General features: G+C 59.9%; 1 protein-coding gene and 2 long non-coding RNA genes across 9 annotated transcripts; 1 reads left to right on the top strand and 2 right to left on the bottom strand.

Moving 5' to 3' along the window:
- The first annotated feature begins 448 nt into the window (after positions 1 to 448).
- Positions 449 to 21,045, top strand: TNNI1 (troponin I1, slow skeletal type). Of its 7 annotated transcripts, none has more exons than XM_070255871.1 (10): positions 2,951 to 4,385; positions 9,243 to 9,314; positions 9,966 to 10,018; positions 13,425 to 13,461; positions 15,891 to 15,932; positions 16,362 to 16,493; positions 17,387 to 17,476; positions 18,561 to 18,737; positions 19,645 to 19,754; positions 20,720 to 21,045. In XM_070255871.1, the coding sequence occupies exons 6-9, from the start codon at positions 16,368 to 16,370 to the stop codon at positions 19,750 to 19,752; spliced, it is 501 nt and encodes a 166-aa protein (XP_070111972.1). In that variant the 5' UTR covers positions 2,951 to 4,385; positions 9,243 to 9,314; positions 9,966 to 10,018; positions 13,425 to 13,461; positions 15,891 to 15,932; positions 16,362 to 16,367; the 3' UTR covers positions 19,753 to 19,754; positions 20,720 to 21,045. The 7 variants fall into 7 exon arrangements, with proteins under 7 accessions (XP_070111974.1, XP_070111972.1, XP_070111973.1 ...); XM_070255872.1 differs by having other exon boundaries at positions 2,968 to 3,032; XM_070255873.1 differs by lacking the exons at positions 2,951 to 4,385; positions 9,243 to 9,314 and adding an exon at positions 449 to 1,600.
- Positions 1,069 to 5,784, bottom strand: LOC138921571 (uncharacterized). The gene is made up of 3 exons (XR_011434238.1): positions 5,645 to 5,784; positions 3,881 to 3,949; positions 1,069 to 1,998 (listed from the first exon to the last, which is right to left on the bottom strand). It is a non-coding gene; the product is annotated as an uncharacterized lncRNA (long non-coding RNA).
- LOC138921572 (uncharacterized) lies at positions 16,866 to 24,830 on the bottom strand. The gene is made up of 2 exons (XR_011434239.1): positions 24,263 to 24,830; positions 16,866 to 20,279 (listed from the first exon to the last, which is right to left on the bottom strand). It is a non-coding gene; the product is annotated as an uncharacterized lncRNA (long non-coding RNA).
- Positions 24,831 to 26,743: the final 1,913 nt, after the last annotated feature.

Genomic DNA, 26,743 nt, shown 5'->3' with positions numbered 1-26,743 from the left:
TAAAAATAAAGAAAACTATGATTTATTATAAATAAAATGTCTCATAATAAAATTATGAAATAAAAGTACCTAATAAGAGTGGCATTGTTTTACGTTTTTATGAATCTCTTGGACATCTGGTTTGCTAGGAGTCAGCTGGACTCTCATACCTGCCTCTGCAGCCGATCTGTCGTAACGCACCTTGGTGGGAGGACACAGAAGATATCCAGCCTCACACAGGTATGTAGTCGGAAAAGAGAGGAGCGTTTTCACAGCCTTCCAGAGGGTTGCGGACATTCTTCTCGGGTTCTAGGTCAAGACTCGCCAGGTGGGAGTTTCTTAAAGTTTGGCGGCTGCGTGGAACCTGGAGCCCGTCAGCAGCATCTCATTGTCTGTTTCGTCAGAGTCCAGTCGCGCCCTGAGTGGACCTCTCATCTGGGCACGATGTTGTAACGCTGCACCTTGGGCATTTGGAAAATATTGGTGCCCTGAGTCGTATGGATCTTCCAAATGTTAACACATTTCCTACCTCATTCAATGATTTCTAAAAATCAGGTTCTTTATTATCACCGCCGACCTTATCGCGTATTGGGGCATCTGCGTACGGAGACTTTTGCAACATGCAAAACGATGAAGCTCCCAAAGGTGGATATGAATTCTCCAAGATTTGAGTTTTCACTTAAAAGCTTGAATTTTATAAAAGTTGATTTTTTTTCTTGGTGTTATTTTACTTTCTCGTTTTTTTTAAAGATTGGCACCTGAGCTAACAACTGTTGCCAATCTTCTTTTTTCTCTTCTTCTCCTCCTCAAAGCCCCCGAGTAAGTAGTTGTATATCTTTATTTGTGGGTCCTTCTGGTTCTGCTATATGGGACGCCACCGTAGCATGGCCTGATGAACAGTGCCATGTCCACACCCAGGATCTGAACCAGCAAAACCCTGGGCCGTGGAAGTGGAGCGCACAAACTTAACCACTCAGCCACAGGCCGGCCCCAAAGCTTGAATTTTGTAACTGACAACAAGTACTCTCCGCTGTTTTCCTTGAAGCGACACGCCCGTTTGGTTCATTTTGGAGAAAACATCTACCAATATTCAAGTCCAACCAACCACAGTTTTTTAATCTCTCCCTCTTTCAAGTGGAAATGACGTGCCACGTGAGCGGCACCAAGTGCGCCTTCCTTCTGCGTTGAGACCCGGCAGCCGCGCGGGGTGTGCACCTGCCGTATTCAGTACAACGCACTTCACGCTTCTTCCCGCATCGCCGAGGGCACTGCAGTAAAACCGGCTGCCCCGCTGAGAGGGCGGGGGGCAGGGACACGGCGGCCAGCACCGTCTGGGCTCCTCGGTCCCTGCTTCGCACCAGCAGCTCTACCCACCGCTGTCTCTGCCCCATCAGGGCAAAGGCCAACATGTGGACAAGGCCAGCAACATACCCTCGAGGGTTGGCGGAGCCTGTTTTGCAAAGCGCCGCCACAGACACGCACGGGACGGCCGAACCGGGAACAGAAGGGGCGGCCTCACCAAGCCTGGCGCCACGTCTGTCTCCCACTGTCCCGGAGGATTAATGAATTTCACTCCCACACACACCCTGGTTGGTTTCCCACCTCTGCTCCAGCCGTTATGGTAAGTCTGGGTGTGGCTGTGAGTCTGGAGTCCGGGGTCCCCTGCAGCCCCACAGTGAGCAGGTGGAGGCACGACATGGGGTTGCGAACCCTCAGGCAGGTGACTCCTCCAACAAGGAGAGAAGAGACCTTGGGCTTGGAGCCTACACTGAGGAGGACATGGAGGAGGGGCCCCCTCTTTCTTGTGAGAGAGGAGTCAGCAGGCTGCCCACCCTCTGCCCCAGTGTGGAAGGGGCAGGGTCCCCGGAATCCCTACTCTCAGGAGGAGGTTCAGCCCAGCCTCGGAGTTTTGGAGAGTTTTCTCACCCTGGCCGGGGTCTTGGAGGAACTTCCTTGGAACCGCCGATGGCGAAGGCCCCTTCCTGGCCGCTTCCTCCCCAAGGCTCCTGCAGCGCAGCCCTGGAGCAGGGGCAGGAGTGTGAGAGCGATGGAGAGAGAGGGCTGCAGGCTGCGGGGGGTTGGGGCTCGGAGAGAAGTGGAGCCGGTGGTGGGGGGAGGTGGCAGGGAGGCTGGGCGTTGGCCAGGCGTCAAGGCCCTCTGGGTTGGCACCGTCAAGGCCCTCTGTCTGTGTTGGCATCTGCCCGGCCCCAGCTTGGACATGGGGTAGAGGGGGTGTCATGGTTCAGGGTGACCTCCGAGGGGCTAAGTTTAACACCAACAAAGGCCCAGCTGCCCAGCTGTTGTTTTTATGTATGTCTGAGCACATCGCGGGCGGGAGAGCCGGTCAGCCCCCGCGGCGAGGTCAGTGGGCGGCTGTGGCTGCCTGTCCCCGGGGGCCCCTGGGTGCCAAGAACTTGAACACGACGCTTTCCTACCCCTCAGCCGGGAGCTCCCCGGCCTTATTTCAGGGCCCCAGGGACAAGCAAGTGTCCCCCCTGAGCCCTACAGGCAGTTTCCGCCACTGTCTTTGGTCAGAAGACTCCTCTCTGTGTCGTCCATTTGTCCATTCATTTGTCCAGTGAGCATTTATTGATCGCCTATTGGTGTCAGGCACTGTGCCAGCCACCGAGGACATGAAATGAGTAAGACCTGGCGTCAACACTCAAGTTTCTCGAAACTAGGAGAGAGAGGACTCCAATGTTGTGGGTTATGTGCAGCAAAAGAGGGACCCACAGGGGCTGTGGAGCCTGGAGGATGGCTCCCAGTACAGTCAAGGTGGGCTTCCTGGAGGAGACAATGCTCCACCAAGATTTGTAGGAGGGTAGGAGGCAGCTCATCAGGGGTTGGGTGAGAGAGAAGGGCCTCTGAGCCTCTGAGAAGCCTCCACCCGCTCCGGGAGCTTCTAGCAGCTCCGTGAAGCCTGAGGGAAGGGAGTGTGGAAGCCAGGAGCTGTGAGGTCACAAAGGGCGTCGGCTTGACCCTTTGAGTAGGGCCTGTGTTTCATCCTGAGGTGCATGGAGGCAACATGACCATCTTCTTACTTTAGGGAGACAGTACAGGCAGCCATGGGGATCCTGGAGGGGTGGCAAGCAAGTCGGCAAAACGCAGTGGCCTGAGACCACAGGACAGAAGATCCCAAATGGGGATAGGACAGAACTTGGTGCCCACCAGACCGTGGAAGCGAGGCAGGGGAGGACGGGATGACCCTGGGGTTTCTGGTGGGCTCCGGGTGTGGCCGTGCCATTTCTGTGCGTGATGCACAGAAGGAGGAGCAGGGGGGAGGGGCAGTCGGGGTTCGGGTTGGGGCCCTTGAGTGACGAGGACTTGCAGAGGCCTGGACGAGCGTGTCGAACACGCGGTGCACACGGGTCTGATGCTGGGGCGGCCCGGGCGGGACACACACTCGGCACCCGGGAAGGACAGCAGGCTGGGACCCTGCCCCCACTGACATCCGCCCCCCTCCGCCCCGGGACGAAGCTCATCCCTCTGACAAAGAAGAAAATGATTTCTGTCCCTCACCATCTGCAGCAGGGGAGGGAGGAACAGTGGAAAAGCAGTGAGAGGCTCAGCAAACGTGAGGGGCTGTGTCCGGGGGTCCAGGACCGTCCGCCCGGCCTGGGCTGCAGCGGGGACAAGGTCCGAGCTCACTGTCATATCCCCATAGCCTGGCTCAGCGTCTGGGACCCCGGGTGCGGCTGAACGAACAAAGGAATGAATGGATGGCAGGTGTTTGGGACCACCAGAGTTCTCCGAGTCTGGAGCTTGGGGGCAATGACAGGGGTGGGTCCTGGCAGTCCTTGGCTTTATGCCCAACCCAGGGGCCCTGCTGAGAGATGACACAGGCGGAAGTCAAGACACTCCCCCAAAGGGCTGTGTCTGCCCCAGGGGCGCCTTTTCCTACCTGGTTTAGTACAACAGTGGTTCTTCAAGTGGGGTCCCCAGAACAGCAGCCTCAGCGTCACCCGGGAACCTGTTAGAGACGCAGATGTCCGGGTGCCCCCCAGACCTGCTGATGCAGAGACTCTGGGGTGGGGCCCAGGATCGCTCTTTCACCAAGCCCTGCAGGGGTTCTGATGAACCATAAAGGCTGAAGCCACTGGACCAGCAGACACCTGCTCTGCTGCATGCCAGGCTGTGTCCCGAGGGGACAGACAGAGAGCAGAAGCCCCATCGCCTGACCCCAGAGACAGCTTTCTGGGAGGGAGGGGAACCCGTGGACCTCAGAGAGGCGATGCAAGGCCTAGAACCAAGTGAGCGGCACAGAGAGGAAGTCCTGTGCCCGGAGGGATGTGTGGAATCTGGGAAGGCCTCCTGGAGGAGGTGACTTCCTGCAGGGCCTGGAAGCATCAACTAGGGGAGAGCAACATGGAGGAACAGCTCTGCTTTGGAAACCTGCGAGCTCAAAGGTGCAGAAGCGGGCGCCCACGAGGTCTGGGCTTCAAGGCAGCAAATAGGCTCGGTGGCCAGGGTGGCAGCGCAGGCGAGCCGGGAGCTGAGCAGGAGACAAGGGCCTGGGGTACATTGCGGGGCTGGGGGGGTGAGGCGGAATTGGGAGAGACACAGCGAGCTGGTGTTCCAGCTCCAGCCCTGCTGACTGCTCACGTGCCAGTTTGAAAAGAGCTCATTTCTAGGGTGGGGTCCACCCCTGATTTGCTAGCTCGTTCTCCAGTCCCCCACATCCCCCAGCCCCACAGGGTCGGCTCCAAACCCCGCCTGCTTATTATGGAATTTCTGGAGAATCAGCCTGTCTTTCGGGGACCTGTCAAGGCCCAGCCAAGCCCAGGCTCTTGGCTGGGAGGGCTTGGCCGGCGGCACAGAGGGACCTGGGGTGACAGTGGGGTGGTCCCCTTCCTCCACCGATGCACCAGGCTGATAGGGGAGCTAGCAGAGGAGCTGGGGGGCGGGGCTTAGGATGGGCAACCCTGAGCTGGAGGAGAAGGCAGCTCAAGGGAGAGGGGAAGCAAAGATTCGGGCAGGGGGTGGCGGGTGAGGTGGGATAGTGGGGTCTGGAAGGTGCAGGGCTTACACGAATATGAGAAAGGCCATAGTTGAACTGAAGCCCAGGCCCCAGCAGCGTGGAGCCCGCTGGGAGCCCTGCCCTTGCCTCCTCTCCCTGCTGTGCCTCTCCCAGGCTCCCCGAACCCGACGTCACCACCATTCACCCATCACCGGCCCCACGCAGGCCTCCCTGGAGAGGACAGCAGGGCCTCCTCCTCACGGCATCTAAGCCCTGAAAAAGGGCCGATACCGTCTGTTGCCGTGGAGCCAAACCCCTCACAATCAGGTCAATGGGGAACCCGCACTTGAAAGCATCCCTTATGGCTTTTAATGTTGAAAGGAATGATATGGGGCTTTGGGGCCCCACGCTGGTCACTCCAAATTCCCAGGAAGCCGCGTGTTGCTGGAAGATAAACTCACGCAGACAATCGGGGCTGGTCCCTATGGACGGAGCACTCGCCCTGTCCAGGCGTCAGCGGGAGGGCTGGTTCAGGAGCACAGAGGCCGGGTGCCCAGGGCCTCGGCGAGCCGCTTCCCAGGTCGGTCAGAGGCTTCAGAGAACACCCGAGCCCACATTTGTGAAGCATTTGCTTAAAGCCTTTTATGCGCGTGACTCAGTTAACCCCCCAGCACCCACTGAGGCAGCGCCGCCATCACCCCATCTTACAGACGAGGACGCGGAGGCTCAGAGGGTCCGAGCTGCTTGAGCTCCCCGGGGGGACCGTCACCAGGGAGTGCAGGGTCGAGTGTGACTTGCTGTGCTGCACTGTGTCTCTGATGCTCAGGCCTCGGCAGTGAGGCCGGTTTGTGGCAGGAAATGGGGGGACGTCTACTTTCCCTTCTTTATTTCTTCTGCTCCAGCCCCCTCCGCCCCCTGCCTCACCTCCTCCCAGGACTGAGCTGCTGGAAACCCAGCCCTGCATCACCCGATGGGCTTAAGATGGTGACACGGGGTGGAGGAGGCATGGGGGGCTCGTGGCGCTGGCTGTCACGGGGCGCTGGCCCAGAGTGCTGGGCGGGAAGGCTGAGCCTTGTCACTTGCTAATTCGGGCTCCTCTGCTTCCCGGGCAATTCCAGGGCAGCCGGGATGACAGGTGTCGGCCACCGAGGGGCTGGGGCCCTGACTCACAGCCCACACGGCCTCACAAGGCTTAGCTCCTCTGGCCCGACACTTCCTTCCTGGTCCAGCTGACACTGGAAGCCAGAGGGACCAGAGGCTGGAAGCCCCTTTCTCCCTGGATCTGGCGAGCCCTGGCTCTCAGTCCTCCTCCTCCTGGCGAGGGTTCTCCTTCTGGCATTTTCCACTGAGCTGGGGAGTCACAGGAGATCTGAGAGGGCATGGACCACACGGCCCAGCTTCTGCTCAAGGCTGCCTCAGACTCTCTTTGGACTTTAAACAGAGGCTACAGGAAGGCCACCCCCCTTGTCCCCAGGAGGAGGGTCCCGGTGGAAGCCAGGTTCACCTCAGTCACTGCACGCCACCAACCCAGTTCACGAAGGAGGAAGCTGTGGTTGAGAGAGGACGCTGTGCAGCTGGGCTACCCACAAGGACCCTAAATGTAGACTCTCGAAGGCCTGCGTGAAGGCAGGGCTCATGCCAGGTGGGGGGGTGGGGAACAAGGCCAGGCTCCCCCATTCGGTGTGGAGCAGGCGTCGGGGAGGGAGCTGGCTTAGGCATAGGAACAAGGGAAGTTTTAGCATCTCCCACGAAATTGTGTGCAGAATGGGTGACAAGTGGGCGGGGGCTGCCTCAGGAACCAAGTGAGAGAAGAGACAGCTAGACAAAGAAAGTTCCAGCGGGTCCGGGCGAGGTCTGCCAGGCGTGGTATGTGGATCGTTCACCCAACGAGAACCACGGAGCAGGCCGGGAGGGGGCTCCGTCCACCTGTGGGGCTGCACCCACGGGGAGGGGGCGCACTTTCCTGTTCTCGTCCAGGGCTCCTTGGGGCCACGGGATCTGTTAGGGTTAAAGGCAGGAGCAGGGTCACGTTAGGGTTAAAAGGAGGTGCCAGGACAGAATTGGGCTGAGTTAGGATTACAGAAGTGACATTAGGGGCAGCATGACAGGAGCCCCGGGGTGGGGGTTAGGAGATCCAGCCCAGCCACCATGAAGCCTTGCTCTCTGTCCCTCAGTTTCCCTGTGGGCACAATGATCGGACCGGACAGTCTTCCAGCTCTGATGTTCTGCGATCCTCTGGGCAAGACCAGAGCTGGCTTTAGGGAAGGCCGGGACGTGTGGAGATGTGCCTCGGGGTTGCCAGGCCTGAGGACGCTGGCCCCGGCCTGGTTCTTCTTGTGAGCCTCCCAGGCCTGGCGTTCTCCCCACTGGCCCCACGTGCAGCCTGGACCACGGAGGCCCAGGGCCCAGCCAGGTGCTCAGGAGTGGCTTTGTCTTCTCTCTTGCTGCCGTAACAAATCCCACGGACGTAGTGATTCAAAACAACACAGACTTGTTACCTTAGAGTTCTGGAGGCCAGAAATCCACAATCGGTCCCATTGGGCCGACAGACAAGGCGGGGCCAGGCTGCTTCCCTCCGTGTGCTTGCCTTCTCCAGCTCCTAAAGGCCACCTGCATTCCTTGGCTCGTGGTCCCTTCCTCCGTCCCCAAACCAAAGCATCCTCTCTCCTCTCTGGCCTCTGCTTCCTCCACCACATCTCCCCCTGCTGACCCTAACCCTTGTGCCTCAGTCTCACAAGGACCCATGTGGTTCGAGGGGCCCACATGGACAATTCCCCATCTCCATGATGCTCTCCCCATCCCGGGCGCCCTAAATTAATCCCATTTGCAAAGTCCCTTTGGCCGCATAAGGTAACATTCACATTTCCATGACGTCTTTAGGGGGCCATTGTTCAGCCCACCGCAGGTAGCTCTGCTGGGGGCTCTGGCAGGGCCACGAGCACTGTTTCCGGCTGTGTCTGGGGAGGTTCCTCCTTGGCTGGGTGAGCAGCGGGGCCAGACTTAGCCTCATAGCTCCCGGGACAGCTGTCCCCACTCTGCAGGAATGGGGGTGGGGGACCAGGCCTCTGGGCAGGTCTGCACTGAGAAGGGGGTCACCTTTTTGCAGGACAACTGTGAACAAGGAGGGCAGGAGAAAGGCTGCAGAGGTGTCTTGGCCAGGGCAGAGAGCGGGGACTTGGGCTGTGACCGCCATGGGCAGTGGTCCTCCCCCTGGTGTGGGCGGCCTGCAGCCAGAGATCGCCAGGCCGGCAGATGGACTCCGGCAGCCTCAGCACCCACCGCACCCGCAGAGGGAGGCTGGGGCGGGGGCAAGGACAACACGGCACAGCAGTCTCGTTTCCGAAGGCCATCTCTGAGCAGACGGCAGGAGAGAAGCCGAGGGCAAGGCCATCCCTTCCCACCGCAGCTGGGCGGCCGGCCGGTCAGAGGGTGGACGGCTGACCGCTGGAGCCCACATGGCGTGGTGGGATGGTGTGGACGGAGTCGGGACGCTGGGACCTGAGACGAGGGAGACCAGCCCCACGCTGTCCCAACAGGGCCTGAGGATGAGTAACACCCAAGTCGTGATTCCTAGAGTCCTGTGGAGACCAGGCCCGCTGTGTCTTCCTGTGAACATCCGAGTGCCTGTTTCTTAGGTTGTGTTGACCCCCTTCTGCTGTTTACTTTGTCAGTCTGTTCTGCGTTTTCCTTTCTAATCCACGCAGACAATTCATGGTTTTTGTGCATATTAAGGTCTGGTGAGAAGGTAATTGTATAAATTATAAACATGATAAGCTCATGTCATAAACCCCAGCAGACTCACCTTCCAGCCCCCGGTCCCTCTCGGCCCCAGCTGCTCCTGGGCCGCTGCCTTCATTTTCCATCCCAGCCCCTCCCCTTGGAATCCTGTGCTCAGACCCCCATAGCTTCCCAGACCCTGTCCATTCTCCCTGGCATCCTTCCTGCATGGACGCTTCCCAATGTCACCCTGACCTGGGCCAGGTTAGAACCACTGCTGTTGGGCCCCAGGACGGTGGTGGCCTCCCCACCCCGTGGCACTGTGGCTGCGTCTCCTCGGGACGTCCCGTCCACCAGTTCTCTCCCCGACCCGGCGGGGAGTGGGGTGTTGCTGCCTGACCTCCTGCTGCTTGCCAGGCCTTTCCTGGCCTCCCCGAGGGGTCAGTGCCCGGCTTGTCCTGCCACAGCCTGGGACCCCGGCCCAGGAGACAACAGACAATAATAGCCATGGGATTAACATAGCAGGCATTGTCTTTCCCTGACTATGGGGTATTATGTGTTCACCAACCATCCTAAAAATACCCCATAGACAGGTGCAGCCGGCACGGCCCAGCCCCCCGGATTCTGCTGGCTGAGACGAGGGACAGGGCTCAGGGAGGAGGTGAGTTAGTCTCCCCAGGGGGGCCAGGCGTGGCACGTAGGGGGCCATTTGGAAGCTGGGGAACCTAGCTCCCTGGACACCCGCCTGGAGACCCTCAGACCTCCCTGAGGTGGGCCCCACTGCTGCTCCTCAGCTCAGCTCCAGGATGCTCCCTGGAGTCTGCCAGCAGCTCTGTTCACATCACATGCAAGTGCAGGCGTCTCTGGTCCTCTTAGGCTTTTGGAGCGTGGGCTGGAGGCCTGATGTCCGCATTCCCTTGTAAAGATGTGGGGTTCCCTTCCCCAGCCCCTGCTGGCCCCCTGGGCCCCTTGCTCTCCCTCATGCCCCTGCTCGGCCCCGGGGCTGCTCAGTGCCCATCTGGTCTGGCTGCTCATCGTCTCCCTTTCTTCAGCCAGCATCTCCCTAGGTGGGTACTGGTTGTACTCAGTTGGTGGCCTCTGTGCACAGGGTTTGTGTGTATTCCTGAGCAGCTTACACATGCATCTTCAAGCCCATGGGGTTAGGGTCGTGTCCTGCTGTGGTTCGGCTCTGTGCGTGGTGGGCGGGGGTGGGGGACGGACCGGGGGAGGGGCAGCCGTCTGTTCTATTTTTACCGGCCAGTTGCCGCTGGCCGTGGTTTTCATAGTCCCCCCTCTGCTCTGCCCCTTACAGCCCACAGTCAACTGCGAGCCACCGGCTGGCCCAGCTCAGGGACACTGACCGCGGTAAGTGTCTGCTCCTGGCGCTGCCCGTCCAGGCTGAGTCCAGACGGGGACCCTGGGGCTTGGGTCTCGGGAGGCGGCGAGGGCTTGGAGAGGGAAGAGAACATTCCTGGGCTGTATAATCGGGTTTGTTGGTGGGAAGGTCCTCAGACGCGCGTTTGGCCCTGTGGGAGGGCAGCTCTCCTGCTGCTCCTGTTGCTGCAGCGGGAGCCTCCTCTGACCATTTGGAGGCTGAGAGCCCCGAGCAGAAGTTTCCACCACGTCACCCCGAGGAGCCCCAGGGTTGTACCTTCACGGGGGGCCGCCCAGCCGGCCGGTCCAGGAGGGAGGGGGTACCGGGGGAAGGGGGTGGCATTGGGGATGGGAGAGTGGGGCTGCGGGGCTGCATTCAAAGCTTAGAAAGAGCCTGGTGAGCAGTGAAAGTGAGCAACGCCCGCAGAGGAAGAGAAGGAAGGGGCTCCGCGTGCAGGGTCCCGGGAACCAAGAAGCTCCACCGGGCCCCTGCTGACCGAGGCACCCTCTTGCCTCTTTGTTCTTTGTCTTCGAGGAACATGCACAGCTCCCTTTGCCCATCCTACTAACAGTAGGATGGGAGCAGGGGCAGGCAGACTGCCAGCCCTGCTGGGCAAGGGGCCAACCCCTCTCCCCGACTCCTGGCTCTGAGGAGTGGACGGAGTGGGTCGGGGCCCCTGGGGGAGGCAGAGGGTGCCAGCACCGGGAGCCGGAGCCTGAGGGTCTGCGAACACACAAGCGAGGGCGGCTTCTCCAAGGGGAGCCGCGGCTGGGGTGGGGGGTGGGGTTTTGGGGTCTATACATGAGGTGGGGGCTGCAGGCTGCACCTGCCGCCAGATTTGGGAACTGGTCCTCCAGCAGCTCTGAGAGGAGGCTCTCCTGCTCAGAGCTCAAGATAGGGCTGTGTGGTGGCTGCGGCCACAGGCTGGGGACTAAGACCCTCGTCAGTGGTCAGTCAAGGAGGACCGGGATGCCCTTGAACTGGGGTCCAAGGTCCAGGGAGAAGAATGTGAGCCTGACTAGAAATTCGTGTCCCTGGTGACCAGGTGTGCAAGGACATCAGTTCTTTTCCTTGCACACACAATCACTCGCACACACACACACACACACACACACACAGGCAAGCTCACACATGGCCTGAATCCTCCAATCTAGCTGATATTCTGTTCTGCCCCACGGGCCTCAGGGAAGGGAAGGCCCAGCTCGAGGCCACCACCGCCACACTCTGCTTCCTCCCTCCGAAGGCGGGGTTTCTAACTCTCCCCTTGCTGGCTGCTTGTGGGAGAGCTGGAATGCTGGCTCTGCCCGGGCTGCTATCTACATCCTGACTTCTTATCAGGTCCTGTCAAGGGGTCCTGTCTGGTGGGTGTCAGCGCACAGGCTGGGACCCCTGGGCCTGGCATTTGTCAGTGGGGCGGGCTGGGGGCTGGCCCTGGAGCTTGGCAGGACGCCTGGACTGGCCCGAGCAGGTAGGGCCCCACACTGGTGCGGGTGGGCACTCCGAGGCGGGTGTGAACGCAGCCAAATGCCCAGCAAGGGGGACGCGCATCTGGGGAAACAGAGAGGAGACCTGGGCTGAGACCTGGGGCCCTCTGGGGACTGGCATTGTGGGAGGGCAATGAGGATGGACCGGTGGACCTGGGGGTGCTTCTTCTCCAGATAGTGTTTTTTCTGGACGTCCTCAGCATCTTCAGAGGAGCGGAGCCCTCAACATAAACAGCTGGAGATAAAATCTAATTTCAGCCAAGCATCTTGGGCATTCGTGGATTGGCCCCTCCCCCTCCCTCCGTGCCCCAGGCTGACAGCTGAGACTCTGGGGTCACACTCCCTCTCCCCACCTCCACCCGGCCCCGCTCTCTCCTGGAGGCGGAGGCAGAGACGGAGGCCCAGCAGGCTCCCTGATGAAAGACTCAGGAGAGGCCGCCAAGCCCGCTGGTGGGCTGGGGGTCGCGGGGGATGCTTCATGGGCACAAGGGGAAAGGAGAGAATGAAGGCCGAGGCCAGAGGTGGCACTGCTGTGAAATTCCTGGCGGCCACTTTGCAAGCTTTTCTGCCCTCCTCCACTCCACACCAGGTTCTTGGACCCAACCTGAACCCTGACTCTGCATTCCTTGCCCCCCACCCCATATTCGCTGGTGTCCCCCATCCCTCCCTTCATACCCGCCCGGGGTTCCTGTCGTGCCTGGACACCTCCTCCCGCCCCTGTGTTCCCCCCTTCCTCTCCTCCTTTGCACAATCCCCGTCCGCCTCCATGGAATGCACTTTGTCAGGGCCCAGGCAAGATGGAGGGCCAGGTCTGGCTGTGGGTCATCCTCTGCAGCCTCAAGGACCCCCTCCTCTGCCTGGGCCCCCAACTGTCGGGGCTAAAGGGGCTCCAGGGTCACCCAGTCGGGGGGTGTCAAACTGAGCTCCACTGCCCCGTCCTCAGCCCCTTCAACCAGTGCTGCATGCTCCTATAGATGGAATTTGTTTTGCTTCCAAGTGAAATTTGGTTTGAATAAAAGGTTCAAGACTTACGTGTTAGGTGGACAGCAACGTGTCTAAGCCCTCATTTTGCAGAGTGGAGAGCCGGCCTGGAGAGGGTCAGGGAAGATCAGAACTCACCGTTGCTGGCCTCCCGGCTCCACCCTTCCAGGCAGGCGCCCCCCACTGCGCTACCCAGGGCTGCAGCCACCTTGTGTTTAATGGGGCCCCCTGAGCAGCACTACACTGCACAGAGTGTGAAGGGCGCCTCCTGGAGTCGTGCCCACGGCGGCTACCTGGGGTCCACCTTCTCTCTGCACTATCAGCCTTCCAGTCCTTCCCTCTCTGAGACCTTCAGTGACCACCCATCGTCCACAGGACCAGGTCCAAACTCAGCCTGTTGTTCAAGGCCCCGGGAGCGAGCTCCACCCTCACTTTCCAAACGTATTTTCCACGGTCGCCGTTCTGTTCCCTGCAGGGGTGGGCAAACTTTTCCCGGAAAGAACCCGAGAGGAGATATTTTGGCTTTGCAGGCCACATAAGGTTCTGTCCCATATTCTTCGTTTTATAATCTTTTGAGCAGAAAGACAGGGGGCTGGATCTGGCCTGTGGGCTGCAGTCTGGACATCCTTGCCCTCACACCTGCCCGGCCCAGCCACTTTCCATTCTTATATTGTTTCTTTGCTTTTATAAGATTTCTCTCTCTTGTGAGTGAATGAGTAAACGGACAAGTGAATGAGGAAAAAAAAAAAAAGGATGAATGGACAAGTGTTTATCCCGTCCTGACCGGCTGGAATCCGCTGGGTCTGCTCTCTTCTTCCCGCTGTCCGACTCTCTCCTGGACTGGACGGCCCACACAGCCCCCAGGCCCCGGCGGAGGGCTAGCAGTGGGAGTTGTAACTTTGCCTCCTTAACGACTCCTTTGTGCCCCCAGGTGCTGTCTGCCAGCTGCCACCATGCCGGAAGTGTAAGTAGTCCCCTGTCCAGCTCCTGGGCTGCAGATTTCAGCCCCACGTTAGAGGCACCGTCCATCCCACCCCTGACGCAGTTCCCCAGGACGGCAGGTCCCAAAATGGAACAGGCTGAGCTCCAGGCCCAGGGTGGCCATGCGTCCTCCCAGCCTCCAGCAGAACTCAGGCCCCGTGTTGCCAGGGGACGATCTCTTGGCCCGGTGCAGAGTTTGTCTGTCTGCACTGATCGAATGCATCGCATGCACCATTAACACAGGCCCAATAGATGATCAAAGCTTCCAGAATGTACCCATGAGCCCAGGATGGATGCTCTCACATCGCTGGAACCCTAGTGCCAGGCTTCCCTGACCTTCCATCACTCCTCCCAACTTACAGTGGCTGGTACCTCCCATGAGAACCTCCACTCGCTCAAGGGCCGCTGGGTTTTATTCTGTTCCGCTGGAACCCTTGAACTGGGCCCTGCCCGATGCCCGATTTCTTTCTGGTGCACTGCCCCACACCCCGCCCCCAACCTGTCCCGTGGTTCTGCTGCTGCACGTATGACACGCATCGTTCATCCTCACTCTGTCTTCTCCTCTCTCCCCCTGTGCCTCCTGTGACGGACACCTGAAGTGAGGTAAGTGGGACTCAGGGCAGTTCTGTCCTGGTTAAGCCTTCAGACTGGTCAAGGTGGGGTGGACATTTGAGGAGAGGAGGGAGCTCAGGTCAAGGCCCAGGGAGGGGGCTGCTGAGCAAACTTCCAGGAGAATAGAAATGCTGGGTGAAGATTCTGGACATGGGTCTTTTGAGGGTCCAGGGAGTTGGTGCCGAGTGCACGATGTCACTGGAAGCGGGTCCAGGGGCTGGGCGCGCAGCCGAGCTGGGTGTCACTCTGCACCCATTCCTTATTCTACGCCCTCACTCAGCACGAGGCAAGTTCCCCCTCACCCACTCCGAGAGCTCATCAGCCCTGGGGGCCACCTTGTCCCTTGCAGAGCCCATCCTGGGCAAAGCCATGTGTGAAGGGTAAGGGGGGTCGTCATTGGGTTGTTCCACCCCTGCCCCATGACTGAACACGGAGGGAGGAGCAAAGAGGTGTCTCCTGCTCCCCTGAGGGCTTAGACGACCCTGACCCTGCTACAGTCCAAACGTATTCCCGCTGCTGAGAACGCAGCCTGTGCACAGCCCAGGGATGGGGCCCACAGGGACAGGGCTGTGACTCGGGGCGGGCACGGATGGGAATGAGCAGACTGATGGAGATTCTCGATGAGAATCAAATAGACCATTCTTCAGTAGCTGTGTGAGTTTCTGAATTTTGCTGAGGCTTGTGTTAAAGTGAGACCCCGCTGATTGACAGTCACACCAGGTGACCCACAAGCTCACCAAGTGGTGGGGAGAGGACACTGCAGTGAAACACGGGCCACGGCACATTGCAGTGTGCAGGCCATGGGTGGTAATGACAGTAGCACAGGCCATTTCTCCTGCAACCGCACTAATCTGAAATGTAGCAAAAACCTCGGGTTTTGGGGAGGAAAAGGCAAACGAACCACTCCGAAGGGTCAGATGAGAAGCGTGCGTTCCCAACATGGAGGCTCACTCATTTTCTCCCACGAGTGCCACCCACTCAAAGCCTGATGGCCTCACTTTCCGCACACGAGTGACAGATGGGAGCTGTGCTCTCCCGGCCTCGGCACAGAAGCAGCAGGCGCTTGTCTGTCGCAAGGAGAGTGACGCCCGCCCTACGGCCAAGAGGAGACAGCGGGGCACGGAAGGCATCAGTCTCCTTAGTTAGGGGTCGGATAGCCCTCCTGACCTTCACCGCCCCTCAGGGGACAGTGCCAGGGGGCTAAGGCTGATTACAACATATCTAGTTGGCAACAGTACATCTAGCATCTTTAATAAGAAAACAGTGCTTTCACATCTGGGAAAGATTTATATGGATGGTGTTGACATGAAAAAAAGTTTTGATGTCTAAAAAGAGACATTCTTAGGAAATTCACAGCTTATTTAGGACATGACAGGTGACCAAGGTATTGGTATGCTACCATCCAGAGGGCTGAAACACTCACTCTTGCACGCTTTTCCAAGGATTTGCTCGTCCACAATGTCATCTGTCTGTAAAGCTGTGAGCTAAGCAAGGTGGGTCTACCATCCTATTTGCAGATGGGGATGGAGGTCCCATCGAGGCCGTGTGACCCACACAGGTCTTGCGGGGTTCCATCAGTAGCAGAACCAGAATGGGAAGCGGGGCCTCAGCCCCCAGGTCAAGGTAGCTGACGACAGCGCTCCTTGAATCTGAGGGCTTAAAGCACAGAGATGAGCTTTCAAGGGCCCTGAGGTGGGGATTCTGGGTAATGATGGTGAACAGGGTGGCGCTCGTCCCGGCGAGGACCAGATTTTAAGGTCTGCGGCCTCTGCCTCACTCATCTCCCCCCTCTTCTCGCCCTCAGAGGAAACCAAAGATCACCGCCTCCCGAAAACTCCTGCTGAAGGTGAGAGGGGGTGCCGGCTCTGTGGGATGCCCAGCGGGAGGCAAAGGGGACGCAGGGCAGACTCCGAGAGCTGTGGAGGGTCGTGGCAGGGCGACAAGGAAGGAGGCCAGAGCAAAGATATTGACTGGGCAGAGGAGCGTGGCTGCTGCCCGGAGGCCAGTGGTCAGTGGGTGACACCTGGCACCGTGGAGTCCCGAGAGGAGGCAGCAAGCGGCTTTGGGGAGGCGGCGCTGGTGGAGCAGAGGGACCCCCCCTCATCTTTGTAAGAGTTTCTGTCTTTGGGGCTCTGTGGGCCAAAACAGATGAGGAACGAGTCACAGGAAGGAAAGAGAGAGAGACAGCCTCCCTGGTGCGAGGGTTCAGGGCTGGGGGGCATTCGAGGGCTCCGGACCACCGGCTCAGCAGCTCCGTCCGGTGCTGCCCTGTCAGAGCCTGATGCTGGCCAAGGCCAAGGAGTGCTGGGAGCAGGAGCACGAGGAGCGGGAGGCCGAGAAGGCCCGCTACCTGGCCGAGCGCATCCCCACGCTGCAGACCCGCGGCCTGTCCCTCAGCGCCCTGCAGGTGAGCCTCTCAGGTGGGGGCCCCGTGGGTGTCCCCAGGGACCGGGTGGCAGGAGTCTGGATTCCCCCTGCTGGGAGGCGGGGCCGTCAGAGCCCCTGGCACAGGTGCCAGAGGGGAGCCGCAGCGGGGGAGGGACTTGCTCGGGGTGGGGCCCAGCCAGGAGTGCGACTCTTACCAGTGCCACAGTGCGGATGGCGGGGCTGGGGTGGAGCAGGGAGGTGGGCAGGCCTTCGAAGCCCCGTTTCTTCATCCGTGCCGTCCTCCCCCTGCAGCCCGATCTTTAATGTTTTTACAACTTTGATAAATTTAAATGCCAGCAACAGCAGAGAAAAGAGACCGAAGGAAAGGACACCAGAATGTCACTGATGGTTATCTCCAGGTGGTGGCAGCACTCGCTATTTTATTTTATTTTTTTTTTGAGGAAGATTAGCCCTCAGCTAACATCTGCCACCAATCCTTTTGCTGAGGAAGACTGGCCCTGAGCTAACATCCGTGCCCATCTTCCTCTACTTTATATGTGGGACACCTACCACAGCATGGCTTGCCAAGCAGTGCCATGTCCACACCCGGGATCCGAACTGGCAAACCCCAGGCCACCAAAGCGGAACATGTGCACTTAACCACTGCGCCACCGGGACGGTCCTGATTTTATTATTGTTGCTTAAGACATAACTTTCAAAATGCCTGCAATTAACTTATGTTATTTAAAGAAAACAAGCGTACTTCGAAAGGAAAACTATGGGCTCCTGCTCAGAGCAAAGGGGTCTGTCGGTTCTTCACGGCTGGGGAGAGGGCCAGGGGTTCTGGACTCGGGGGGCAGAAAAGGGAGGCTGCAGGCTGGGGGGCTCCCCACCCTCTTCTCCATCCCTGCCTGACGTGTCCTGCTCCCCCAGGACCTGTGCCGGGAGCTGCACGCCAAGGTGGAGGTGGTGGATGAGGAGAGATACGACATCGAGGCCAAATGCCTCCACAACACCAGGGAGGTGAGCCCGGAGGAGGCTGGGCTGGCGGGGCGTGGATGCGGACGCTGTGGTCCAGGGCCCCCTCCTTCTGCAGGGTCTGGGAAGTGGCCCCTTAGCAGGAAGCTCTGGTTCCCCCCACTCCAGCCCACAGGGACCCCACAGGGCTGGAGCCGGGCAGAGAGAGGATAATCACGTGGGTGAAAGGCAGAAGCTTGCTCCCAACCTGGCAGGCGGGCTCTGCAGTCTAAGAGAAGCCGCCCTCTGTGTTCGCCCACATGAACAATCCTGAGCCTGTTAGTAACACCCTCCCCTTGCGAACGGCTCTCACGTGCCTTTGATCCTCCCCACACACCTGTGGATGAAGTAGGTGCTATCACCTGCACCTTACCCATGAAGACACTGAGGTTCAGAGAGGCTGAGACACTCAGCCCCGGTCACACAGTACTGGTCCTGGGACTGGCGCTGGTCTCTGATCCCCACTCCTGTGCTCAGCGCTCCCTGGATGTGGGGTGGCAGGCACTAGCTCCGTCCAGACTCTGCTCCAGTGGGGTGTGGCAGAGAGTAAAAGGGCAGCGCTCCTGCTGCTGGGGTCGGCTACTTCTGGACACTTGTGCAAAAACGAGGAGGCCGGGAGGGACCAGAAGCCACTTGCCTCCTTCCCACTTCTCATCAGGAATGGCCATCAATAGTCTCCCCAGAATTCCCTCCAGAGCTCATCCCCTGGAAATTCCCCCTGGGGGTCCAGGACCACCCTGCTGGCCTGAGGCCACACCCTTGGGGAGCTGGGGGAGGACGCATTAGAAGCAGGAATGAGGCTGCGGGATGAAGGGGGAGCAGCCCCACACTCCAGACAGGGCTTCCTGCTGCCCGCTGTGGGGCTGTCACAACAGAGACGGCTAGTGGGCTCTGTCCGTCCACTTGCTCGCTCAGTCATTTATCAACAAACGTTCGGTGGCTATTTGCAAACTGATGGGTGGGTCTGAGTGTCCAGGAGGGTCTGGCCTGAAGGCTGGAGGTCTCGGGGTGCAGCTCTGGCTGGAGCCCCAGAAGTTGGTGGCCCACGGCTGCTCCCTCTCCACGAGCCCTCGCTCCTCCTCGCCTGCAGATTAAGGACCTGAAGCTGAAGGTGCTGGACCTCCGCGGGAAATTCAAGCGCCCGCCGCTGCGCCGGGTCCGCGTCTCGGCTGACGCCATGCTCCGGGCCCTGCTGGGCTCCAAGCACAAGGTGTCCATGGACCTCCGGGCCAACCTGAAGTCGGTGAAGAAAGAGGACACGGAGAAGGTGGGGACCCCCTGCTCACAACCTTTCGCCCCTCGTCCCATCAGCCTTCACCTGTTACCCGTTCACGTAGCCTCGGGCTGGCCCAGGAGCTCCTGTTGGGGGAGGCCGGCCAGGCTGCTAGAACATTCTAGAACCCTCTGGGAGAGCAGTGCTACAGTCTTATCATTCTGTCTTGGGAGAAAGAAGACTTGCTTCCTTCTCTTCAGGCTGCTCCCAGACTGAGGAGGAAACGGGGACACAAAGGCAGACTGAGGAATAGAGTAGAAACCATGCACCCAGAGTGAAGAGAACCAGAGATTTAGGGTGACGGGTGGACAATGCCCTCTGTTCCTGGTGGGGAAAGGCGGCAGGTCAGTGTGGTCGCAGGACACACAGCACAGAAATCAGAGAGCTGGTTCAGTCAGCCCTCAGCAGTGAACCACGCAAAGCTGGCTGGGCTCCGGGCACACAGACCCAGAACCAACGGCCCCATGAGGGACAGGGACAAAGGACAGGGTCTCTGGCCCAGGGAGCCTCGTAAAGAGAGATGGGCCAGGCAGCATGCTGGTGACATGGAAAATGAGCGAAGTTAGAAGGAGGAAGGCTTCTTGGAAGAGGTGGCCTTCAGCTGCTGAGCACCACACCAGGAGGGCAGCGTGGGGCCTGGAGGCCAGGTTGGGCCGTGGTCCATTGGGGTGGGAGCTGACCCCGTAACCCTCGCCACAACATCCCAGAGCTCCCACCCGACACAGCTTCCGTCTTCCCCTGGAGCCTCAGCTTGACCTGCTTGCACCTGTCCAACGGCGTCCCGGGGCCCCACCGGCCGGGCAGAGGGGGCGGGATTTCCGATCACCCGGTTTCTCTTGTGCTTGGAGGGCCCCGGTGGCACCTGGCGGGCTAAGTCTCTGTGTGTGGGGCCTGCCCACAGGAGCGGCCCGTGGAGGTGGGCGACTGGAGGAAGAACGTGGAGGCCATGTCTGGGATGGAAGGCCGGAAGAAGATGTTTGACGCCGCCAAGTCTCCCACCACGCAGTAGAGGTACCCAGAGACCAGCTCCCTCTTCTTGGAGCCGGCAGGAGCCTGAAGGATAGCAGGACAAGGATAACAGGGCGGGAGGGCCGGGTCCAGGGCGGTGCAGGGAGAGGAGCAGAGACCAGGGTCGGCCTTGTGGGCTCAGTCCTGGTTCCACCCTGAGACTATGCACACGGTTCACTTCTGCTCTGGGACACTTTTTCTCCCTCTCATCTGTGAAGCTGGGGGTTGTATCAGGTCGGTGGTTCTCCAAGTGTGGTCCTGGGACCCGCAGTATGGGTGATGTGGCCCCACCCCAGGCCACCTGGACTGGGAACGCTGGGCTGGGGCCAGTCCTCCAGGTGACTCCATGCACGAGTCTGAGGACTGCTAGATTAGATGACCCTGAGGGCCCCCAGCTCTGACGTGCTGGAAGCCTAGGCTCTTTGAGATACCTCCTGGAGATGTCCTGGGAACCATCCAGCATGCACAGTCCCTGCTCCCGGGGGGGGTCCATTCAGAGAAGTGAAGACCACCTGCTCTCCGAGGAAACTGCCGGAGAAAGCGGCAAAGTTAGGCCCCCTTGAACCCTTCTGGGAGTGCGGAGGGGAGGTGCAGGGGCTGAGGTCTGCCAGATAGCCCGTCAGAGAAGGCTCCCAGGAGGGAGCTCTCCCAGGAGGTGATGGGCCGATGTTAGCAGATGCAGAGGAAGGGCTTGTCCGAAGGCTGATGGAGCAGAAAGGCGCAGCAGTGGGCATCAGCCAGCCCTGGAGGAGCCCAGGGTGGAGGAGCAGTGGGAGGGCTGGGGGCAGGGGAGGGAGCCTGGGGCCCCCGGTGAGAAGCTGAGGCTTCCTGGGAGCCCCTGGGGACGAAGGACCAGCCCAGGGCGGCTGGGGTGAGAATCGGGGGACTGTATGTGCTTCACATTAAGTTGGAGTCATGAACCACACACAGGTCTCCAGGAACTGATGGCCTCTGTTCTGTCGCTACAGGCGGGCTTGCTGCACTGTGCTCTGGGCTCCGGCTGCACGCTCCTTCCTCCAACCCGACTCACCCGCCTCTCTGCATCCCGCCCTGCTGCCCCCTCTCCCCTCCAGCCTGACTGCCCTCCTCTGGAACCGGGATTAAACAGACACTCGCGAGGAGAGACAGCCGTGTCTGAAGCCCTCACCCCACAGCCCGGGTGAGGCCACGCCGACGAGGAGGAGGTGCGCAGCCCCTTCTCTCCAGCCCGGGGCTGCCTCCCTCCACCGCTGCTGTGCCATGTAGAGTGTACGCAGGCATCACGGCCCCCCATTAAAAACCCAGTGTCCTGGTCGTTTCTGTAGCTCTGGCCGTGAGCTCTGGGAGGAAAAGGGAGGCAGGGAGGCTGGGAACACAGGGCTGTGCTGGGCTCCAGTCAGGTGCCCGGGGTCGGAATGGAGGGCTGAGGATTTGGCAGCTGCTGCTAAGGTCCCCCTGGGACCCTCTGCCAAGTGACATCACACAGCAGCCCCCTCCACCCAGGATGCTCAGCTCACCCAAGCCCTGACCCCTGAAACAGCTCAGCCCCATCCCAATGCCAGCCAAGAGGGGCCTCTCGGTTCCGAGCCCCGTGCCCTGCCTGATTTCACGGTCCCCTTCCTCCACAAACCTGGACTGCCTCTGCCTGGTGCCCGCTGGATGCTCCAGCTGCTCTGGGCTGAGGTCAGGGCTCTCTCAACACCTCACCTGGTCCTGCCGGCTCAGCGTGGGCCCTGGTCCAGCCAGGAGGGACACCATGCAGTTTTGAGCCTGGCCACCAGGTGGCTCCCTTCCTCATCTCTGGCCCCTGGGCTCACCTGTCTGGGGGCTCACCTGTCCTGGGGCTCACTTGTCTGGGGGCTCACCTGTCCTGGGGCTCACCTGTCTCGGGGCTCACCTGTCCTGGGGCTGGCTTACCTGTCCTGGGGCTCATCTGTCCCGGACCCTGCTCAGTCCACCTTCATCCACCCTCTTCCCACTTGGTTTCCCCTCACAATCTTGGACTGGTGATCTCCTCCAGGACAGATCCTTTCCCCGAGGTGGGGCAGCCAGTGGTCTGTCCTCTAGGTCGGGTCCTTTCTCCATCCCACTGATACCTGGACCCAAAGTCCAGTGAGGGGTGCAAGCTGCTGGGGTGGAATGGGGCAGCCTCCCTCTGCACCCACTGCCCCCCACACACACTGACGACAGCGGCTCCTACGGAGCAGAGACGAGAGCTCTGGGTCAGAGTGGGGCCTGGCTTTCAGGGCAGTGTCATGGCGACTCCAGAGCTAACCCAAAGGAGGTGGCTGGTCCCAGGCCTGGGGCCCTTTGGCTCTTTGACCGCCTGGCACTGGTCCTGGGCGAGGCCAAGCTGTCTGAGAAGATCCCTTCCGCCTGCCTGAGATCCCCCGCTCTGCCCTCTGCTCCCGGTGTATTGTCTGCCATAAATACCAGAAACTGGGTGCAAAGTGCAGGGCCAGCTGCTCCCTGGGTGGGGTCTGGCCCCAGGCTGCTGGGCCTACAGCCCCTGGGGGCACCAGCACCTGGGATGTGTTGGGGGGGCGGGCAGCCCTCGGCCCAGGGTTCTCGCTGCAAACAGCTCAGTGGGCAGACAGGCGGATGAAGTCGTGCAAAGAGCACAGCTCTGAGCACACGCAGAAACCCTTGGGCTCGGACACACCCATTCTCCCCCCCGCCCCGCCGACACGAAGCTGGAGAACCTGATGGGGCCGATCTGTGCCACAGAGGATGGGTGCCCAGGCAGCCACAGAAACCCACCCTCCCCTGCCTCCCAGGGCTCCTCGAGGCTCGCCTGTGGCCACGGCACGGTCTCCTGGCTCTGCCTCTCCGCAGCCCTTTGGGAGAGTCTGGCCCCAGATTCCAAAGCCAAATCTCAGCCTGCCAGTCAACCATTAACCCAGGGCCCTGGCAGACTGGGGTCTCACCCTGCCCTACAACCAGGGGAGGCCAGGCCCAGGTCTGACTCAAAACAAACAGCAGGGTGCAGAGAGCCCCGTGGGAGGAGGAGGCTGGGCCCGACACACCCAAGGCCGCGGCCCTCTGGGAAGAGCCACAGGCCCATCTGGAGCCTCCTGGAGGTCATCCGGTCCCTCCTGCTTCCGGGCAGGACTAGACTGAACCCCTCTCCTGCGAGGAAGCGGCAGGAGCAGAGAGGAAGGTCCAGACAGCTGAGTGGCTGAGGGAGGGGACGTCCTGGGGCTCCCTGGGGGGAGGGCACTCTGGGAGGGGCTGATGGCTTAGCTGTAGCCCTGGACAGGGCTGAGTGGGAGGCGAGTATCTGAGAGTCGTGATCACATCCAGACCCCCTCCCCAAGGAGGGCTAGCACCCCCCCGGGCTGGGCCCAGGAGAGCAGAGCTGGAGCGGGGCCCTCTGTATCACAGCTCCTGCTTCTGGCTTCTGGCCCAGCAGCTACATGCCAGCACATCAATTCATGTGGAGCATTCACTCAACAACCCTAAGAGAAAGGTTCCCATTCCCGTTTTATAGATGAGGAAACCAAGGCACAGAGAGGTTGCTGCCTTCCCATGGTCACACAGCCAGTAAATGGGGGGGGCCAGGACTTAACCCAGGCAGTCTACTAGAGTCCACACTCTAAGCCACTATTTGAATAATAATAATAACTGTATATACTATGCTAAACGCTTACTCAGAATTTCATCATTACATTCCCACAAAACCCAAAGAAATAGATACTGTTATCTCAGATTCACAGATGAGGAAATGGGGGCCCAGAGAGGTTAAGTAATTCACCCTAACTTACAGGGTTTGATGGTGCAGACTAGAATCTGGAACCCGGATCAACCTGCCTTTGGGGTGGCCCTGTTCTGGGATCATACTTGCCTCAGCGGAACCACATTCCAGACCAGCCGCTTTCCAGAAGGGACACTGCTGGGGGTCAGGGGAGTCTCAATACCTCCACCAAAGGGGGAAACATTCAAAGGAGACGCAAACGAGACCCAAATGAGCAAAGGGAGGTGCCCCTCCAGCAGTGGGACCGGGACTGGGGAGGCGGCTGGGGGCCTCTTTGGGGATATCTGTCACAAATTGACACATAACGGCTGGGGGAGCTCCCCCTCTCCTCTGTAGGAGATGGGCCTGCTGCTTCCCCCTCCTTGGTGGGAGTCACCAGGGCAGAGTGCCACCTGCTGCCAGCCCTGCTTGTCTCCGAGCATCCCCCGCCCGCCCCCCCGCCAGATTCTTCCCTCCATGGGGCAGGAGATGTCTGTCTGGAGCCCACCACTCAGTGGGGCCGTGGGCGGGCCCAGCGCTCAGGGCTAAAGTGCCCGGCTGCTGAAGGAGGGAGCCAGTTAAACATTAGCCCCAATGGCCCCCCACGAAGTGGGTCATACTCCCCACAGGGCTCCGGGTTGGGCAGCCAGGGGGGCAGTTTTGTTCCAGGTGGGTGACCAAGCTGCCGAAGCCTGGGATAGGTCACGGGGACTGGCAGTGATGGCAGCCTCCTCTTCTGACCCCAGCGGGGCCCTCTCCCCCAAAATCCCCAAAGCTTGTGGGCCTGCGGGTCCCTCACCAGAGCAGAGGGGCGACAGCGTTCTCTCACTTCCAGGATGCTTAAGCCAGCCTGGGGGTTCCCCTGAGGTCAAGGCTGAGCAGGGTGAGCCCCCATAATCCCGTGGCACTGGCACAGAGCACTGCGGTCAACGTCTGGCGGCCCTGAGAGGGACGGTGAATTCCTCAAGGTCATAGACCTAACCCGGGCTGGAGCATAGGTCGCTGGACTTCCGGTCTACTGAGAAAACTGGATGTGGGCCGAGTTGTGGTCTCCCCACCAGAGGCAGAGGCCCCGTAACCTGAGCAGGTGGCCCACCTCTGGCCCCGGCTCAGCACCTGCCCGGCTCCAGTGCCAACAACCGGCTGCTGCCTGGTGGGCACAGGCTGGGCGAGCCTGGCCCTTTGCTGTCGGCTCAGGAGGAAAGCACAGCCTCACCTGGAGCCTGGGCAGCTGTTCCAACCTGCAGCCCCAGGCGAGGAACGTGCGTGCATGAGTGCTCGTGGCTGTCTGTCTGAAGGGGGAGCCTGGCGTGTGTGCCTGTGCGTGCACGCAGCACACAGCTGGCGGCTGGCCTGCCCGGGAGCCTGGCAGATGCCTCTGTGCCCTCAGCTCAGCCTCCCCAGACGCATCCTCCCCGTTGGCTCTTTGTGACGCAAGCGTCACCTGCTCCCCCTCGCAGGGCAGAAACCCTGCAGGCATTCAGCGAAAGGGCCCTCGGTGGTTGTCAAAGTGGGCATGCCTTGCTCGTATCATTTCAGTGTTAAATCACCCTTTACCCACGGGGTGCGAGGACAGTAGGCAGAAATCGTTTTTTAACGTTCTTCCTTCACAAAATAAACCAGAGACGACACCATTTCGGTATTCACATTAAAAAAAAATGTTATGAGTTTGTAAAAACCAGGAGCTAGAGAGCCACTCCTGGATTCTTTCGGTGTGGGCTCATCGCACGGAATGGGACGGGAACGGGCGTGGAAGGGATGCGTCAGCGGGTGGCTTCCGCCCCCGTGGCTCTGGGGCGGGGGATCCCCCTGGTCTCTGCTCTGGCCTCTCTGGAGAAGGAGAGGCTGCCCTATGTGTGGTGTAGACGGGGTTGGGGTGGGGGATACCAGGGCCTGACATCTGTTTTGGGAGGGCAGAAGAGGGGACCCCTTCCCCTCTGGCTGGAAGTCTTGGAAACCCTGCCCTTGACCAGGGGCTTCCCGGGGTGACAAGCCTGTCTCCGTGGACTCTCCCCAGAGGAAGTGACCAGCACGTCATTACCGTTCTTAATGCCCGGACAGCGTGAAGAATTACCAGCTGAACGCCCGCCTGCCGACCACTCACTTGGAGAACTGTGGTGTTGTCAGTTCTCTGAAAGTCCCCATGTGTCCCTCTCCGTCCCCACCACCAGGCTGAACACGAGCCTGGGTTCTCTGAGTGTGATTCTCTGTCTCCGTGTAACTTGACTGCACGTTTACAAATCCCCACAAGATACACTGTTTCCTTTTGTATCTTTTTGTCAACCTGACGTGCACCCAGGCTCTCTGCCTTTTCCCACTCACGCCATTCCAGGGGAAGGTTGTAAAAGGCATCCCTGTGGATACATTGAACGGCAGCTCATTTTCTCTGCTATGAAGTGATGAAACGACACAAATTATTTATTCATCCGTTCTCCCGCTGATGGACATTTGGGTGGTTTCCAGACTTTCGCTGCTGTAAACAGCGCTGCTTTGAATATTCACGAGCCTCTTCTGCTGCTCATCTTCGGGACTTTCTCTCCCGGCCACTGCGACTGCGGAGTGGAGAAGAATGACTTCACCTTTCCCAGGGTGAACCACGTACCCTCCCACCAGCCACTGGGAGGGCTGCTGATGCCCCATAGCCTGGTTTTCCCAGAGTCTGGAGGCCAAGGGTCCGGACGCTTAGAACCTCCTGACCTCGGCTTCTCCCCACCCCAGCCTCCCATGTTACACTGGCTTCTTGGGCTATGCGGGGTTTCCTGTTCTTCCCAAAGCAAGTCAGTGCAACTCTTCAAACCTGTGCTGGGCCACCGACTACACTCAGCCTAGTGTCGAGGAGTTACCAAGGTGAATGAGATGTTCTTCCTCTTCTCAAGACACCCACAAGACACTCGCTGAGTCAGAACGTGGGCACCTTGCACGCCAACCCCCTGCCCTCATGAACTGCCCCCACCTCCTGCCTGCTCTGGTCTCCCTTGGGTGCCGTGAAAAACACAGGCAAGGCTGTCTCCTGGGCTCCCACACCCCAACGTCAAGCCATCTGTTTCACAGCTCCTCCTGGCTGTCTTCAGGGACCTTAGACTCTAATGAGTAGACACCAAGGATGCTGCTGGCCGTCCCCCAATGCACAGACAGCCCCCACCGCGGAGGATTATCAGCCCCGGAGTGTCATAATGCTGGGGCTGAGAAACCCCAGTGGTCTAATCACCCTCCTCCTCCTGCATCCCAGCCTCACCAGCGGCACCTGTGTTTGCTTGGCCCCTCAAGCCAGGGAGGTGCA

Source organism: Equus caballus, chromosome 30 (genome assembly GCF_041296265.1).
Source record: "Equus caballus isolate H_3958 breed thoroughbred chromosome 30, TB-T2T, whole genome shotgun sequence".
NCBI lineage: Eukaryota > Metazoa > Chordata > Mammalia > Perissodactyla > Equidae > Equus > Equus caballus.
Note: the sequence above shows the minus strand (reverse complement) of the source record. Positions and strands in the feature narration are given on the sequence as shown.